The sequence below is a fragment of the Miniopterus schreibersii genome (assembly GCF_964146895.1).
Source record: "Miniopterus schreibersii genome assembly, contig: HAP1_SCAFFOLD_145, whole genome shotgun sequence".
NCBI lineage: Eukaryota > Metazoa > Chordata > Mammalia > Chiroptera > Miniopteridae > Miniopterus > Miniopterus schreibersii.
In genome coordinates, this window is record NW_027669761.1 from 70,662 (window position 1) to 88,458 (window position 17,797).

A 17,797-nucleotide genomic window follows, 5' to 3' on the forward strand; every position below is an offset into this window, starting at 1 on the left:
TGAGATATCACAGAAAGCTTTATTTTCATGGAATTACACCCATGGGTTTCCAAAGTCCTATCTCCCTTAGTCCAGTCACAGAAATGTAGTTGGGGCTTCAGTACAGCTAAAATCAGAGCCAGTGTCCAGAGTTTCTTTTCCATGTTGAAGCCGGGTGCAACCACCCAATCTCAGGCTAGATGCAGGCCAATTAGTCCACTGCATGTGGGCTCTGCAGAGCCACATGGCTAAAGAGGAAACATGAGCAGGAACAAAATAAGAGAGCCCCACAAACCAAGAGCCAAGGGCAAGGAGCATCAAGAGCCCCAAGAGTGCAAACTCCTTTGTTTCGGGAATTATGTATTTCCAAATGTTCCCATGCTTGCAGTGGCCATGCCCATGCTGGCCAACCATCTCTGCTGTGACTGATAGGCAAGTACCTTCCCTATAGCACCCCAAATTTATTGGGCATGTGTCTTCTTTCCCTTTGTTGGAGAATGACCTCTGTTACCTCTTTTGGCTTTTAAAATCCCTTTTAACCAACTTCCCACATTAATGTCATTACTCCTTGAATAAGTGGTGAGGTTTGTTTCCCTTACTGGGCATGAAGGCTTCAGCTGGCCAGATCGCGCTTCAGTGGGGCTCTGCTCAGGTCTCAGCCTCTGTGAGGTGAAACCAGGGATGGAGCACTAAGTATACAAAAGTATATGTAAGCTGCAAACTCCATTTAAGAAAAACTTCACCTATTTGTGTATCAAATGGTTGGGGTAGATGCAAAACTAAAACTTTGAAAAAATCTATTCGGCAAAATAGCTTTCAACGGCTACTAAGTGGCCTGGTAACATAAATACAACTGTTTTTATTTCATAAAAAGCTGTCTAGAGCTAGGCAGGGGCTGGTGCTGGATCAGCAGCTCAACCACATGCAGTAGCGTCTCAGTGGTTCTCATGGCCCTTCCTGTTGAAGGAACTACAAAGCTCCAGCCATTGGCCTTGGTGTTGTGGGAGAAAGAGGCTAAAGTGGTGCCCTCACTGTATCAATCAGGTTAATTGGGAAAGCAAAAGTTTTCCCAGGCATCCCACAGCCAAAGATGTATGCCAAGGCCACCTGAACCACGAGAGAGGCTGGGAGAGTTCATGGAGGCAGGTAAAGGGCAGGGGTTTGGGAATGGGTGGCAAGTTAGACCACCAACTTTATCTAACTCAAGTCAAATTAATTTCTCTTTCAAAATGGGCAGCTATGCCAAGACATTTCTGTCAATAATTTTAATATAATTTAAAACACTTCTGTTTTCAATCAGGACATATTTTTAACAGATGCACTTAAGCTATACTACTTTTTTTCATCCCCAACATTCTAGAATGGGACTGAAGTAAAATTAATCGTTCAAGAAAGAGTGGGTAAGAAAACAAATGTCAAACAGTGACAAAAACCTTTCAACTACTACCCTGCTTAGTTACTGTCCTTCCACACCGAAGAACATCTGGAAAACATCCCCACATCCTTTGGCATTTAAAAACTGATACAACTGACCAAAGTCCATGTGGTTTCCTCTGGCTCCATTAACACTGAACACTTTTTCTTCAAAAACTGAAAATTTTCTCTGTCTTTCCATTTCATCACTTATACCATCCAAAGGAATGTCTTCTCGGTGGCGAATCAGAATCCTCTTCCAGTTCAATTTTTTGAGTCTGAAAAGAAAATTTCAAAGTAAAAAATTTGAAACTGCACTATGTATTCTAAAATACTGAAAATACTATTTTCCCAGAAGTGGAGAAATCCACTTTTACCTCAGGGATTTATTTTAATCAAATGTGACTCTGGTCATAACCCTATCCCCAAACTCATTTATTGCCATTGTCACTGATGTAGAAATTGCTGAATCTCAAACACCCAAAAGGGACTTCTCAGAAGCTCATTTATATCAATAGAGAAGTTAAGTTAGAGCCCCTTGTTTCACAGGTACACACGACCTACGAAGAGAGGAGAATCAGGTCCATGGGAATGAAGGGCCCTGAGCCAACATCTATTTACAGAACCTCCCACTACAGTGTCCCGGAAGGAAGTGATGCTGACCACGTGCAAGTTCTACTTTATCCACTGACTTGAGCCTGAATTCCTTTAAGATCCAACCCAGGGAGATACTGATTTTATATCTCTCGGATCTAGTTTAGCACTGTAATTATGGGCACAGCATACAGACTTTGTGAGAGCACACCTTGACCAGAATTCTTCACAGGCTCCGTGGGGGCCTTCCACACAGACAACACCCGGCTTCCCGGGCATGCTGAACCCAGACAGGGAAAGCTCCTTCGCCCACTGTAGAATATCCTTTCTTTTGCATTTGTTATAGATGTGATGGCTGTAGATCCAGAGTCTCGTCAGAACAAGCTGGACCGGATGCACTGTGCTTCCTGGAGCGGAGGGAGGGGTGGTGTCCCTGCTGATATAGCCATAGGCGTGTTCTCTAACCCAGTCGGTGGCATTCAATACACAGACATCTCCGAGACAATTCTCCTGCAGGTATGCGGTCAGATCTGTGTTCAGCTGAGTCTGCTGGGACCTACTTAATAATACTGATCTGGGAGAAAAGATAAGGAGTAAAAAAATTCAATCAATTTCCTTGGAACAGAAAACAAACTCAACTGCTTTTAGCCCTGGCAGGTCTGGATCAGTGGTTAGAGTGTCGGCCCCCGGACTAAAGGGTCCTAGATTCAATTCTAGCCAAGGATCTTCATACCTCAGTTGCAGGCTCGATCCCCAGCCCGGTTGGGGGGCGTCCCGGAGGCAACCAATCGATGTGTCTCTCTCACATCGATGTCTCTCTCTCTCCCCCCCTCCCACTCCCCCTTCCACTCTCTCTGAAAAGCAATGGAAAAAAATATCCTCAAGGAAGATTAAAAAAATAAAGAATTGCTTTCATTCTCTCATTAATTTTGACCTCGAAAGTTAGCCAGTTTCCGTTAACATACCTAACAGTAATTTCAGGCAGGACCACAGGGTATTCAAAGGGAAGAACACAGGCCAGAGAAAACATCACCTGATCAAAGAGAAGAAAAGTGCCCTAAGTGTCTCTGAAGCTTCAGCGTGCTTCAGCTCTCCCAAAGCTAAGTGGCATTACCGCTGCACCCGCAGATATGTCCAGGTGCACGTTGACAGTGAAGTAAACTTTTGACGATCGCCCTTCCATTGACTTCTTTTCAATGCAGTCTTTCAGTTCTGCTACAGCCAGCTGGTCATTCACTATAAGCTCGCCCTCACCAGGGAACATACTGGCCAGCAGGTCTAACTCCGAGAGCTGGGCCTCAGCCTGTTCAATAGCAGTCATTCCTGGATACCTATAAGTTTCTAAGGAGGTAAGAATAAGACAACACATACAATCTTGGGAGAACTCAATAGATTAAGGGTAGTTCTTAAAAATGTATTTGATTTCTTCAGAAAATGTGAGATTTAACCACAGTATCTCTCCCCACTATTTACTTTGCAATGTGGAGTAATGTGTGTGTAATAAATGTAATATGCTAAGAACCTAAAATAGGGGACAATCCAGTGAGAACAATAAAGCTCCAATAATAACCAGATACCGATTCCTACGTATTGAGATAGTTGATCTGGTGTCCTGAGCTACCACAATAAGCAATTTCACAAAAGTAATCTAATTATGTAGCCAAAAGCCACATCAATGACATAGCCAGGGAAGACAGGTTACCTTGGAAACTTGGAATGAACAGAGTAAATAAGAGCTAATTATATGGATGGTTAACTTTTTCTTAATATCAGAGTATTTGTTTTAAAAGCGTAAGAATATGAAAAGGGAAAATAAAGGCTGCTAATTATGCCTGTTAACATTAAAAAAGTACAAGGTTAGAAAATTCAAATAGTAGACAAAAAAATTTAAATTAAGATATAGTTTCCTGCTGGTAGTCTCTTCCTCTACCTATCTAAGTCCCTGATCCAAGGCTAAGAGTTTTTGGTGGTTTTTTTATCAGAAAAATTTTAAGCATTATACATAAACATACATGGGAAATATATGCTTGTATAATGTGTAAATATATGTAGAGTGAACTATATAAACATAATTAAATGTATCCAAAGGGGATGATACATACATCGCCCCCTACCTACCCTACTTCCCCCAACTTATACTGCAGAAATCTAGTCACTGTCAGTACATGGTGCTCCATCTCACTCTCTCTAGTGGTTGTCACACTGAATCACATAGATATCTCATAGTTTATTGCATTCTTTACCCTGGGCATTTGGGTTGTTTCCACATTTTTGGAATTATGAATAATTCTATAATAGAGGTTCTTTTTATATATACAGTTGGATGAGCTGATATATATTTAGTTTGATGAGTACTATAAATTCAAGGATAAATGTGTAGAAATGGCTAGTTGGAACAACAGGTACATTTAAAATTTTGGTAGAAATTACCAAGTTGCCTTCCAGAGAGTTGCCATACAGAAGTTTAAAATTTTTACAGAGTTCCCCCCTTTTTAAAAAAATTAATACATCATCTTTTTTTTTTTAAATGTCTTTATCGATTTCAAAGAGAGGAAGGGAGAGGGAGAGAGGTATAGAAACATCAGTGATGAGAGTCATTGATCGGCTGCCTCCTGCATGCCCCCTGCTAGGGGTGGAGCCAGCAACTTTGGCATGTACCCTGACTGGGAATCAAAACTTGATCTCCTGGATCCTAGGTCGATGCTCAACCCCTGAACCACACCGGCCAGGCAATACATTGTCTTTTTATGGTGTTTTGTGTCTGCGTGAGACATTCAAACAGGGTTTTAGGGACATAAGGGACTATAACACAAGACCAAACAACATTCAGGTCATCCAAATATCAGGAGAGGAGAAAGAGGGCAGAGCTGAAAACGTACTGGAAGAAATAATGGCTGAAAACTTTTCAAATGTGTCAAAAGGCATAAACGAATTCAAGAAGCCAGGCATATCCCAAGCAGGATGAACCCAAAGAAATTTGTATCAAGACATATCATAGTCAAACCTCTGAAAACTAAAGACAAAAACGTGGGTAGAAAGAAGAAAGGACTTTTACTTTCTAATTCAGGTGCTTCAATATGATTTGAAGTTTCGTGATTAGCCTAAAGCACTTCTAATTTAGCAGGAAAAAAGAAGGGTTACACCCCTGACAAGAAAAAAGCTCAGTCCCACTGCTACAGAGGAAAGCATGGCTTACCTTCTCAAAGAGAATTACTCTGTGAAATCAAACACCATATCCAGGTTAACAGTATCCTCAAGGAATTCTTCCTCCTCTTGGGTAAAGGTTTATCGAGCAGCTACTACATGCAGAGCTTCGCCCATCATTCGTTTCTGGAGTTTTATATTTAGTTTGAGGACCAGAGCATAAACCTAATAACACCTGGAACAATGAAGAGAAAAAGGCGTGGTGCTAAACGACATGGTGTAAACAGACGTGATAGGTACTATCACAGGGAGTGAGGGCACAATCAATGACAGGGGCCACCAGGAAAGATCTAGCGAAGGCGGCAGGATCTGAGTTGAGCCTTGAAAGAAGAACAAGACTTAGACAAGTGGAGCGGGAGGCAGTGGGGGGGAGGGGGGGAGTGAAGAAAGGTCTATGGGGCAGGAGAGCACAGAAAAGTAGCATAGCCCTGAACCTGTCCCTTCTTCACACCCCAACTACCAAGGCCTAATCCAGAGGCTCATGGTTTGGACTAATTTCTCTCCTGTTAGTTACTTTGTCCCCTAACCCATTCTCTTCCCTCTAGACAGCTGACCTCCACAGCCTACAGCACCCAGCTCTTCTGCCTTTCAGCTCTGGCAGGAAGTGGGAGGGTGAGAGGAGAAAGAGCCCCTGGTACTCCTTCACTGTTCCCTGCTTTGTGGGGTTGACAATGGCTGTGGCCGGCTGAAGGACACCTCTTCTGCAGCAGCCCATTCCTCATCTCCAGCAGGCCTTTCAGGCCTAGTCATGGTTCCTTTAAACTTGGCCACTCCTCTTTAAATGCCCTCTTTATTAAACAATCTCTTCACAGTTTCATGGTTGAATGTATGTTTTCTATTTCCTTCCAGACCCTTGCATCCTCTCAGACATTAGAGTCTGGTTCTAATGTCTCTCCATCAACTTGCGCTCAACATTGTCACTGCATTGACTGTATGCAGTGTCTAACAGATGTACACTAAAACAAGCGAGAGTGCCAACTACATTAGAAAAAAGTTAATGTGCCTCGCGGGTGTGGCTCAGTGATTGAGCATTGACCTATGATTTAGGAGATCGTGGTTGGATTCTGTGTCAGGGTACATGCCCGGGTTGCAGGATCGATCCCCAGCACGGGGTGTGCAGGAGGCAGCCAATAAATGATTCTCATTTATGTTTCTCTCTCTCTCCCTCCCTCTCCCTGAAATCAATAAAAATATACTTTAAAAAAAAGAAAAAAGTTAATATAACTGGTGACTGGGCAATAGTGTTGCAATCTGCGAGGAAGGAGTCCCCATGTGTCAGAGTTCCACAGGGTAAGGCAAGCTGGCTGATGACCCTGACAGCTACCAGGGGAGTGAATTTACCCCAGTTCACCATCTGGCTGTTAGTTTCACAGACTCAGAAGCAGGCAATGCCAGCACCTTGAGAGTGGACCCACTCCCCACAGGCTGCCTTGGATGGTTTGTTATCAAGCCCTCCAGGGGCATGTTTCTCTATTCCAGTTTTGTTTCCTCCAATATGGTCATCATTTCTTTAATATTAGGAACCAGTACTTGGTCCACTACTGTCTGACTCATTATGCACCATGAATTTCTAAGAGGAGGGTTTAGTGTGTGCAGTATTGCAAACCTATCAGACCCCAGAACAGTCAGCTCTTCTCTACGCAGGTCAGGAATTCCTGCTTTGTCATCCAGCCACCCCAATTTAAGTACCTTAATTACCAAGGCTGCTTACCATCTTCATCCAGTCCTCTCCAAGGACCTGTTAGAGCTTTACACGCCTCCCTCCTGTTAACACAATGCTTCCTTTACTTACTAGTGGTTTCATATAATTTTAATGTCCTATTTTCACTTGGCATCCTAACTTAAGCACTTGCTGTTGCTAAAAAACCGCCACAAATATTTAAAATTCTTGGACTTACTAAAATTACAAAAACATCTTTTCTAGTCTGTTTTGGAGCTGAGGGCTCTAGGAAACAACTCATTGGGTGGTTATTGGAGGAAATGGATTCGCCTTGGTCTTTTGCTTGTGGCAGTTCAAGTATGTACCCTTGCCAGACTGCCCAGTGCCATTTACCAGCTGTGACCTCAGGCAGGCGGCCTCAGCCCACAGCCTCCACAAGGGGAGACAGGGCGGCTGAGGACTGCTGGGGAGGGTGGAAACTGCACGAGGCGGGGCTCGGCGACAGAGGCCGACAGAAGGGCCGCTACCCCTGCTCCTAGTCATTCGTGCACCGAGGGTTCCTGCACCCGCTGTGCCCAGCACCGTCCTTGGCACTAGGGTTACAACAATGAACAGAAGCACAAAACGTCTCTGCTGCCGTGGACTCACCTAGGGGAGGAGGCCCTAACAAGTCCAGGGAATACTCGCTACGAAGCCTAGAAAGCGTAAGGGCCAGGGCGGGGGCCGGGAAGGCCGCCCCGCCCGCTGACGGAAGAGCCACGAGTTCGCCCAGGCAGCCCGGGCCGCGGCAGGACGCTGCGGACGGGGCGCAGGGCCCGCGAGGGGCATGGCTTTACAAGGCAGGGCTGGGGAGGAAACGGGTGGCTGCTGCGGGGACTCACGCGGCCGGGCTTCGTATCCCGACTTCAGGGAAGGCCACCGGGGTCGGCCCCGTCCTGAGGAGCCCGCGCTCGCGGCCGGCTGGGCACGGCCTCGGTCCTCGCGGGCTGACGGGCCGCCGTCCGCGCGCCGAGCTGAGTGACTGGTGCGCCCGGCCGTGCTCCCGCGGACCCCGGCGTCCCTCTCGCCCTACGGTGCCTCTGGGTCAGACGGGGCCGGCGCCCAGGCCTGTTTAATTCCCGCGCCCAGGTCGGCGCCCGCGGGCCGCGTCTCGGGGTCAGAGTGCACGGGGCGGCAGCGGGACCGCGCGAGTCCCAGGGCCCTCTTCCCGCGCTGCCGACGCCCTGCATGCGACTGAGGCGCCATCGGGGGCCTGCACACTGCGCCGCCGCCGCCCCACTCTCACGGGCCGGGAGCAGCGCGCGGCCTCACCCGGCGCGGACACTCCCTCGGCGCCGCCCGACCGACCCCGCGGCGCTGCGCCGTCTGCACTTCCGGCGCGAGCGGCGCGCAGGCGCAGATGGCGTCCGCTCACAGCACCTGGGCTTCAGCCGCTTCCCACAATGCCGTGCACCGGAAGTGCTGCTTTCTGGCGGCCTCTCTGGCTTCCGCTCCGTCGCCTTTTATTGGTCACGAGGAGGCGGACGGACCGGGCTGTTCCGAGGCCCAGGGGGCGTAGAGATGGGCGCCGGCGCCGTGGGTGAGTCGGTCCCCTGATTCGCGTGGCCTCCGCGCGGCCTCCTGGGGCCCGGGGCGCGAGTTTCCTGCCCGGCCCCTCTCTGCTCGGCGGCCCTCGCTCTAGGCGCGGCTCGCGGCCTCTCTGGCTCCCCGTCCTGTCACCTCCAGGCGCCGGCCAACGAGTGGCGGGCTGGCGCCTCTCTCGCCCCGGCGGGCCCCGCGGGCACGGAGGGTGGCGGGCGGTCGCGGGGATCGGGCCGGCGCGCAAGGGGAGCGGAGCGGGCCGGCCCCCGGTCGATCCTGCGCGCCCGGGTGGGACAGATCTACCCCAGACTCGGCGCCGCGGTCAGGACCTGCTGACAGTCTGCCGGACGCTTCGTTCTCGATGGACCCGGCGGGCGAGGGAGCCCGGCCGGCCGACGGGGCGGGAGCTGGGCAGGTGGGCGCCGCACGCCCACTTCCGTTGACGTTGTGTGGAGCCCGGCGCGGAGTCGCGTCGCCGAGGAGCTAATTGTCGTCTGAGGACTCGCCTGAGAACTTAACGCTTATTGATGTGTCACAGCTGACGGTGCCCGCAGTGCTCGCTTCTCGCGACTCATTAGATGCCCTTACTAGTTGTCAGAGGTTTATTGGGGCTCTTTCCGCTGCACTGACGCCACCCCCGCTGTCCCGCCCAGCAGCAGTCACCGTGCGTCTCCAAGTTTCCCTTGGAGTCGGGCTGCTGCCGCCCTCACACCAGATCCGCGAGCTCTGCATCCACCCTTTCCTCTTACAGGGGGACTTGGTTCATTCTCATGTACCTACCTTTGCACCTTGTAGTCATCCTTTTTCAGGTATTTCCATGCAAGAAGTATTTCTTGAGGACCTACTAACAGTATTTTAATGCTACAGGCAATTCAGGAGCAATGCCTAAAACCGCTTCCTCTTAGAGCTTTAGATTCCAGGTAGAGAAGTTACGTTCCCAGGTTCAAGACATCCCAGCGAGCGATCACAGGCGAGGTGTTTGGGAGTGGAAATGGGAGAGAAAGACCTGGCCTTTCGCTCCATGTCTTTCACCCTGGGATCTTTCATCATCCTTTTTTTGAGTTTCCTCCTTTAGTGAAATGCTCCATGTGAGGGGTTGTTGTGAAAAGCAAATGAGATGATGAGTATGAAAGGGCTTTGAAGGTCAAAAGTACCATATAATTAAACTTCACTGGTTCTTTTTGAGAAGTAATGAGAGTCAGGATTGGCAGAGCATTGGGGACAATTTATAAAGAACCATGAGTGCAAGGCTCAGGAATGTAGACTGGAAAACTGTTAAATGCTGTCAATCAAGAGAGTGATGTGATGGAAATGGCATCGTTGGAGGGTGTATCTGGTGCCAGAATGCAGCACAGGTTAGAGGGAGTTTGGAGGCGAGAACTTGAGCGCTGTTTTTCCCCCTAAAGTCTACAATTCTAGATAAGATATGTTAAATGTTACCTTTAGGGCAAAAAAAAGTACATAAGATACACCTTGTATTATATATACCTATATACTTTGTATTCTTCTGTTGTTAGCTTATTCATTTACTTTGTAAATCTGGAAACTTGTTACATTTTAGATTATCTTTGGAAAGGTTAACAGTTACTTGATGTGACACTAATTTCTCATACAGACCTTTTGAATTACCTTTAATTACACTAACCCATTAAGAGCTAAAAGCAGAATACTTTGTAAGACTCTAAGACAGGGTGACAGCTAAGTAGCAGAATTAATTGGGAAGTGTTTTTAAAACATGTTCCAAGTCTTACTTTCCACTAATGTAATCAGAATTTAGTAAGCATCCCAGGTCAAGTAACTATTATAGACATTTAAGTGATTTTGACATTAAGTTATTGTAATGTATGTTAAGCACAACTTTTCAAGATCATTACTATTGTTTAAAATTAGGTAGACCTGTGTGTACTTTCAGCACTTTCATATTTTGAATTGTTGACTAAAGAGCACATCTGACATGCAGCTAGGTTTGTCATAGTGTCCCAAACGGATATTATAATGTGGATAATTGACAATGCAGTTACAGTCAATTATCAGATAATATCCATATAGGAAATCCTGGTGTGGAAAATGCAGAACAGTGTATCATTTTTTGTATTTGGCCTTGAAGTTATTTTGCAAATTTTCTAACTCCCTTTAATAGTTTGTTTTCAGAATTATTTATAATTTTTCTTAGAGAAATTGTCAATTTAATTTGCATAGACTACAGAGCTAAGAAAGTTAGCTTACATGGGAAGGAAATTATCTGCATGCCATCAGCATTCCACATGTATGTAGTGAGGAGTGGAGTCCCGAATTGTGTCAGTTGCTAAGACTCTTCAGGGCTTTATAAGAAGACCTACGTTCTCTCATGACCTTTTCATTTATTGAAAACCTCTTAACCTTACTAAGAATCAGTTTCTTAAGCTATAAAACAAGTGTGATGATATTCTCTCTACTTCAGAGCTACATTGAAAACTACATGACATAGATGAATGGTCTTTATATATTATAGTGTCTCAGAAGTATAAACAGACTTTTTTTTTATCAAGCTGACTTTATCATGTTTTCTAGATTGTTGTTTTGTGTCAGGAAGTAATCCATGAAATGTGAACATGGGGAAGAAACGGACAAAGGGAAAAATTGTTCCAGTTGATGATTCTTCTGAATCTTTAGGTATATTTCACCAATTGAACCTTTAAAGTGACGTTTACATCCCTAAATAGACATTTTAATGTGTAAAAATGGGATCAAAGTGTATAGAATTCTGTAATTTGGATTCCAACTTAATGTTTATATCTAGTACATGCCATTTAATAGTCTTCAACAAACTAATGGCATGATTATTCCGTTGATGAGAAGGACGGTGGGAGTGTATTTCGTGACTGTGCTACCTGTAGCTGTGAAACTTTGATGAGCGTATTTTCTCTTGCACTGCTGTCAGATGCTTTAGGGATACCTATGCATGTACTTACTGTTCTGCCTCTCCTGCCAGAACAGTAAGCTTCTGAACCAGAAGAGCTGAGGCTCAGTCCCTTCAGGTTCTCTGGCACCTGCCTCAGCAATGGGCCTGCTGACTGAATGAAAGACCCTCTTTACAAACATTTAAAAATAAAGAGATTAACAAATATGTTAAAAGGCTTTAATTAAAGGAAATAGTTCAATTAACTGAAGAGAATTTGGGGGGGGGGGGGTGTTGTTATACTTAGGACTACCAAAAAAAGTAAAATTTCAGATTTGTATAAAATCTCTCACATAATCAACTCATATTCAAATACCAAACAAAATTAAACTTTTAGATTATCTAACAATTTTTGTACACGGTAAATTCACCTTTGATCTTCAAATGCAGGGTAAGCTTTGAGATTCCCTGAAGGAAGTTGTGTCTTATCCCATGCTCCTGTATTATTTGTTTTAATAGAACCTGTGTGCAGACACATTAGAAAAGGACTGGAACAAGGTAGTTTGAAAAAGGCTTTGGTGAATGTGGAATGGAATATTTGCCAAGACTGTAAGACAGACAATAAAGTAAAAGATAAATCTGAAGAAGAAACGGAAGAAAACCCCTCAGTGTGGCTGTGTCTGAGATGTGGCCACCAGGTATGCTTACGTTTTGATCAATGTGGGATTTTATAAACTCTATGAACTAGTTTTAGGGGGTGTTACCTAAGGACAGGATGGTGAGTGGGATGCCAGCTAGCACAGATCGTGTTCCCTGGGGCACAGGTGCTGAAACTAAGGTTTGTGAGACTTAGGTGGTTTCTTGGGGTGTGTTCTGTGTTTTCACCAGGAAAATTGTGAGGGAAGCTGGGTTAGGCAGAGGGAGAGCAAAGGCAGAGCTGCAGGGCCTCAGTTGATTTCAGGATGAGCCATGGCCCCGGTACTTGTGCACAGACCAGTCCTTGGATGTGGGCTGCCCCTGGGGGGTAGGCCAGGGTGAGGGGGCTACACTTAGCCAAGGTGGCTCCCTTTCTGTGAAGATAATTCCTGGGGTTGGACAGACAGCTGTGAGCTGTTTGCAGGCCACATTCCTGGCAGCTGAGAGGAGTACCTTGGTCTTGCAGGTGGGGATATCTGGGTGGCAGAACAGCTCACAGGTATGCCATGGCACTAGAGGTCAGGGTGTCTTAGTCATCCTTAGTGGTGGCAAGTTAGGGTTTTATGTTAGGAAATTGGGCTGCCAGCCAGTCCTGTCATAAAGCTTGACAATGAGGCAGATATCTTTTTTTCATTTTTATTTTTTTTAAATGTGTCTTTATTGATTTCAGAGAGAGGAAGTGAGAGGAAGAGAGAGAGATAGAAACATCAGTGATGAGTCATTGATCACCTGCCTCTTGCTCGCCCCCTACTGGGGATCGAGCCCACACCCGGGCATGTGTCCTAACCAGGAGTCAAACCCCAGTCTCCTGGATCACACGTCCATGCTCAAACGCCGGACTCATTCGATTTTATTGAGATAATTATAGACTCACATGCTTATAAGAAATAATGTAGAGACATCTCTGTACACTTTGCCCAGTTTCTCCCAGTGGTAACATTTTAACAAAACTAATATAATATTATAACCAGTATATTAACATTTATACTATCCATCGGTCTTAATCAGATTTCCCAAGTTTTACTAGTTTTGGGGGGAGAGAGAGACACACACAAACTTCTATATCCACCACCACAGTTCAGATGCTGACTGGTTCCAACACCACTTGGATCTCTCTGTTGCCCTTTTATAATCACACCCACTTCCCTCCTGCTGTCCCTTCCCTCAGCCCCGGGCAACCACTAATCTGTTCTCCATTTCTAAAAATTTGTCATTTAAAAAATGTTATATAAATGGAACCATACAGTATACAACATTTTGTGATTGTTTTTTTCACTTAATCACCAAAGATTCATCCAGGTTTTGTGTATAGAGTCTGTTCTCCTTTATTGCTGAGTAGTATTTCGTGGTACAGTTGTATCGCTGTTTAACTGTTCAGCTTTTGCAGGACGTCTGGGCTGATCCCTTTTTTGGCAGTCATGAATAAGGCTGCTATGAACATTTGTGTACAAGTATTTATGTGAATTTAATATTTCATTTTTCTGGGAAAAATGTTCAGGAGTGCAGTGGCTGGGTCATGTGACAATTTTTTTCCAGGGTGGCTGTGCCATTTTATGTTCCTGCCAGCAGTGTGTGAGTGGTACACTTTCTCTGCGTCCTCACAGCATTTAGTATTGCCACAGGTTTTTTGGGGGGTTGTTTTTTTTTTAGCCATTCTGATAGGTGAATAGTGATGTCTCATCATGGGCAATTTTTTAAAAATTGTTAGCAAAGAACACATTTACTCATTTGCATTTGAAAGGTTTTCATTAACCCTCTTAAATGCGTAGGGTAAGCCTGAGTATATTTTCATACTTCACGTTTTCCAGAATACATTTCTTACTCTCCATTTTATTTATTTTGCCACCTTTTAAATTCCTAGTGTCAGTATTAACTGTTACCTTTTGTTCCACTGCAGTTATCTTTTGCATTGATAGCAGGTGATCCTCAACTGCTGTCCTAAGACAACTCATTTCATTCTTATGTTTCAGCTAATCTCCAGTGATTTTATAATTCTGAAAATATCAAATTTAATTCATTTTAGAATTCAGTGTTGAGTGTGATAAATCAGTAGTGTTTCATATCATAATTAAAGGATTAGAACCCACTGACAAATATTTCCCTTCCAAGGTATAGTTTTAGCTGCACTGGAAACAGGACTTGCTACTTTAGTGCAGTCTGAGGGAGCTGGCCTGGTCCAGTCACATGCTCAGTCCAGATGTATTTCTTAGCAGAGATTCAACCAGCTGCAGGCAAGAAACTCATCGTGTTCTTTTACAAATAAGACTAGATCTTGTAGGTAAAAAACCTCTCATTTTTCAATTAATGCTTATCCACCTTCCATTTGCTAGATATTTTTAATAATAGAAAGATTAACTCATTTTTTGTGCCTTCAGGATTTACAGCTCAGGGGAGAATGGTTATAAGCTTTAACAACTTTAATATAAGGTAGAAAATCAGGAATGCCACCAGGAACTACACCATATTTGGTGGAGAGCATTTACTGGAAGAACATAAAGGGTTTTCCTTGGGAGGATAAGCATAATTCTCCTGAGGAGGCAGCCTTGGTGCAAGATCCTGAAGACAGGGTGGGGCATGCTCAGTGGCAGCATCGGTAAAGGGTCCCAGGACAGAAGGAATCACAGTAACAAAATGGGGTTGATGTGAAGGTGCTGACTGTGTCAGCCGGTAGATGGTGCATGAACAGGAGAGTGACTGGACTTAACCCTGGAGAGGTAGATTCGGGTCAGAAGGTATCAGGTTTGTGGACTAGGATTTTAAGAGCAATTTATAATTTTTGAATTGAGTATATAAACATCTTTGCTTTAAGAAGATTAAACTGAAAAAATGTGTATGTGAACAGAGAGGTTGAAGTTAGCAAAATACTATTTAGGAAGCCGATACAAAGTCCAAATTAGACCTAGTGAATGGCTGCATTAGCACAGTTTGTTTGGGACTGGAAAGGGCAGGTTGGAGAGAAAGAGGACTCCTAGTGCATGGTTGTCTGCATACCTAAGTTTTCACAACACTAGACTCTCTAGAGGCTTACGTTGTATTTTCAAAATTGTAAGAAGGGCAGAATTTCTTGAGCCTCTTCCATGTTCATTATAGATTATGAATTCTCTCTGGCCTTACAACTGACGATGTTTCTCTAGGGCTGCAGCAGGAACTCCCAGGAGCAGCACGCTTTGAAGCACTATCTGACACCAAGATCCGAACCCCATTGTCTGGTTCTTAGTTTGGACAACTGGAGTGTATGGTGAGTTTCAACTTCCATGCCCACTGACTAGAGATTATTTCAGATATTAGAGAACAGAGGTATTAGAGGAGCAAGAAAGTTAAAGTTTTGGTATTTGTTTAAATCCACCACTTTCAGAAGGCTAGAGAATGTGGTGATATGAGAAGCTTTTGCTTAGAATTCTACAAGCACAAAAACTGTATGTAGGAGACTTAGCCTTCAACCTTTCTGTTGCTTGTGATACTGTAAAGCGTATGGTAGGTTGTTTTTAGTTTAAAAATTAGGACACCGCCTGGCCTGCATGGTTCAGTGGTTGAGCACTGACCTATGATCCAGGAGATCGCGGTTCAATTCCTAGTCAGAGCACATGCTCGGAGGCAGCCATCAGTGACTCTCATCATTGATGTTTCTCTCTCTCTCTCCCTCTCCCTTCCTTTCTCTGAAATCAATAAAGATATATTTTTAAAAAACATTAAAAAAAAATAGGGACACTAAGAGCACATTCCAATATAGTAAAACTTTGGCAATGAATTTGCATGACAGTAAATGTCAGGCTGGTATGTGTATTTCCTGTATTTTAACAACATTAAAACAAATTTTCACATCTTTAAAACCCATTTACACAGCAGTGCACTGAACATTATATGTCATTTACAAAATTTGTTAATTCTGATGATGTAGGTTTGTACTTTGAAATATGCATAGAGAAAACGTTTGACTTTAATGTTATAAGTAGCCATTTCAGTACAGTGTTTGGGGTGTTTTCCATAGTATTTACATGTAGTCATAATTTGGGCTAATCTTATCAGTAGCAAAGCAGGGTTCATGTGGACAATCTTCTCTAAGAAAACACAAGATTTATTTCCATTTTCTCTAGTAGAATAATTTGATGGATACACACCATGGATTCCAGGGATCATTTTGTCCCCTTTTTGGTTGTCAGTTTGTCACTCTTCTCTGTGGTCTTTGGACACAGGTGTTACCTATGTGATGAGGAGGTCCAGTACTGTAGCGCAAACCGACTGGGTCAGGTGGTTGATTATGTTAGGAAACAAGCCCATGTGACAACTCCAGAATCAGGTAAAAAAAAGTTTGTTTCTTCTTACTATAGCGTTGACTTATCTATCTGCTGGTATTAGATTAATTTACTGTGCTGCCCAGCATTGCATATAGCTGAATAACATTAATTATGGTTGATTTAAAACTATGAAACTATTTTTCACTTAAGGATGTAAAACTGAAAATATAGATAATTCTAAGATGTTAGAATTAGAAGGGAAGCTGAGAAAAAATCTAGTCAGATGTGATGAAGAGTCTGGATTAAGTGATGGGCAGTCACACCCTGTTCCCATGCCCTGCACAGGGGCTTAAGGCAGACCTGCTTTAGACTGAACTAAAAGTAAAGTACTTGTAAGTCCTTCAGAAGGCCAGGTGCTTCTCAGTTTTTCACACATAATTACATTAATTGGGTTGGTACACATCCTTAGCTTTAATCTTGTTCAGATTTTTACAATCACAGAAGTATCTTTGGCAGAGTCAGAATTGTTTGTCCCTAACCAGGATACGCCTCTGATCTTGGAATTCACTAACATTTATTTCCTGTCCACACTTTTTACTTGATTGCTCTGTATCGAGTTTTACAAGGTAAGGTTTGCTCATTTGTAGAAAACTTTTGTGCAAACGGGGGGTTATGCTGAAAAGCATATCCTGTTTGGTTTTATTTGTCAGACTAATTAATGCTCATATCAGTTTTGAATATTTTTTATGTATTGGATTTTCTCTTTTAATGGTAGTTTACTTCTATTTATTAGAAAACATTTAAAGTCAAGCAGGTGGAAAGTAACGATCTTAGATAAAATTCACAGGTGCCCATCCTCTGTCCCAGGTTGACTGCCTCTGGTATGGCTGTTACAGGTTCTGCTAAATCGCTTTTTCTTCTTCCTTTTTTTTTTTCTAAAGCAGCAAAAGATAATGGTAACATTGAACTTGAAAATAAAAAATTAGAAAAGGAGAGTAAAAATGAACAAGAGAGAGAGAAAACGGAAAACACGGCCAAAGAAACTCCCATGAATTTTACTTCCCAAATAACTGTGAAAGGACTCAGTAATCTGGGAAACACGTGTTTCTTCAATGCAGTCTTGCAGGTGCCCATGTTAATTTTCCTCCTATAAAAATCTAGTGTCTCCATGTTTGTTATTTACAGTGTTAAGTTTTTCCCCCCTAAGTAGTTTATTCTTATGTTTTCAAAGAAAACTAGGGAAATGCTTACTTTGCATGTCAGTAAAACACTGTGCTGAAGGGTGCATTAGGGTTCAAAACAGACGTGACCCCTGCCCTCATAGAACTTGCCATTGGTGGGGGAGCATAGCTAACCCAGTGCGGGAACAGACCCCTCATGACAAGTGTATACGCGGTGGCGAGAGAACCATGGGTGCTGGGTGGTGGGAACGCCCTTCCCAGGTGCTGGGTGTGCTGGGAACTGAAGTCTTGATGAGCCAAAGAGAGTGGGGGGAAGAGCATCCATTGCTCTGCTTCCCAGATAGACAATCAAGGCTGCAGTGTTGGTAGTGACTTT

At 44.1% G+C, this 17,797-nt stretch overlaps 2 protein-coding genes across 6 annotated transcripts in view; one reads left to right on the forward strand and one right to left on the reverse strand.

Annotated features, from left to right (window-relative positions):
• Positions 1-8,245, reverse strand: RWDD2B (RWD domain containing 2B). The gene is made up of 6 exons (XM_081163023.1): positions 7,732-8,245; positions 5,183-5,365; positions 3,101-3,327; positions 2,952-3,019; positions 2,198-2,560; positions 1-1,670 (listed from the first exon to the last, which is right to left on the reverse strand). The coding sequence occupies exons 3-6, from the start codon at positions 3,305-3,307 to the stop codon at positions 1,436-1,438; spliced, it is 873 nt and encodes a 290-aa protein (XP_081019149.1). The 5' UTR covers positions 3,308-3,327; positions 5,183-5,365; positions 7,732-8,245; the 3' UTR covers positions 1-1,435.
• Positions 8,191-17,797, forward strand: part of USP16 (ubiquitin specific peptidase 16) — a 24,660-nt gene continuing 15,053 nt past the window's right edge. Inside the window, exons 1-6 of one of the 5 annotated variants that reach the window (XM_081163016.1) lie at positions 8,298-8,429; positions 10,982-11,083; positions 11,829-12,007; positions 15,140-15,243; positions 16,199-16,302; positions 17,182-17,366. In XM_081163016.1, coding sequence (XP_081019142.1) covers positions 11,023-11,083; positions 11,829-12,007; positions 15,140-15,243; positions 16,199-16,302; positions 17,182-17,366 — 633 coding nt within the window. In that variant the 5' untranslated portion in view covers positions 8,298-8,429; positions 10,982-11,022. Of the gene's footprint in view, positions 8,430-9,162; positions 9,241-10,981; positions 11,084-11,828; positions 12,008-15,139; positions 15,244-16,198; positions 16,303-17,181; positions 17,367-17,797 lie in introns of those variants that run through there. The other 4 variants (XM_081163018.1, XM_081163017.1, XM_081163020.1 and 1 more) reach the window with 4 other exon arrangements.

What these genes read in the sequence shown, in the direction of transcription:
- RWDD2B (XM_081163023.1), bottom strand. Translation starts at nt 3,307, where the DNA reads ATGACTGCTATTGAACAGGCTGAGGCCCAGCTCTCGGAGTTAGACCTG. An exon ending in ACATATCTGCGGGTGCAGCG is followed by an intron (nt 3,020 to 3,100) that starts GTAATGCCACTT and finishes CTCTTTGATCAG; the next exon opens with GTGATGTTTTCTCTGGCCTG. An exon ending in CTGCCTGAAATTACTGTTAG is followed by an intron (nt 2,561 to 2,951) that starts GTATGTTAACGG and finishes CTTTTCTCCCAG; the next exon opens with ATCAGTATTATTAAGTAGGT.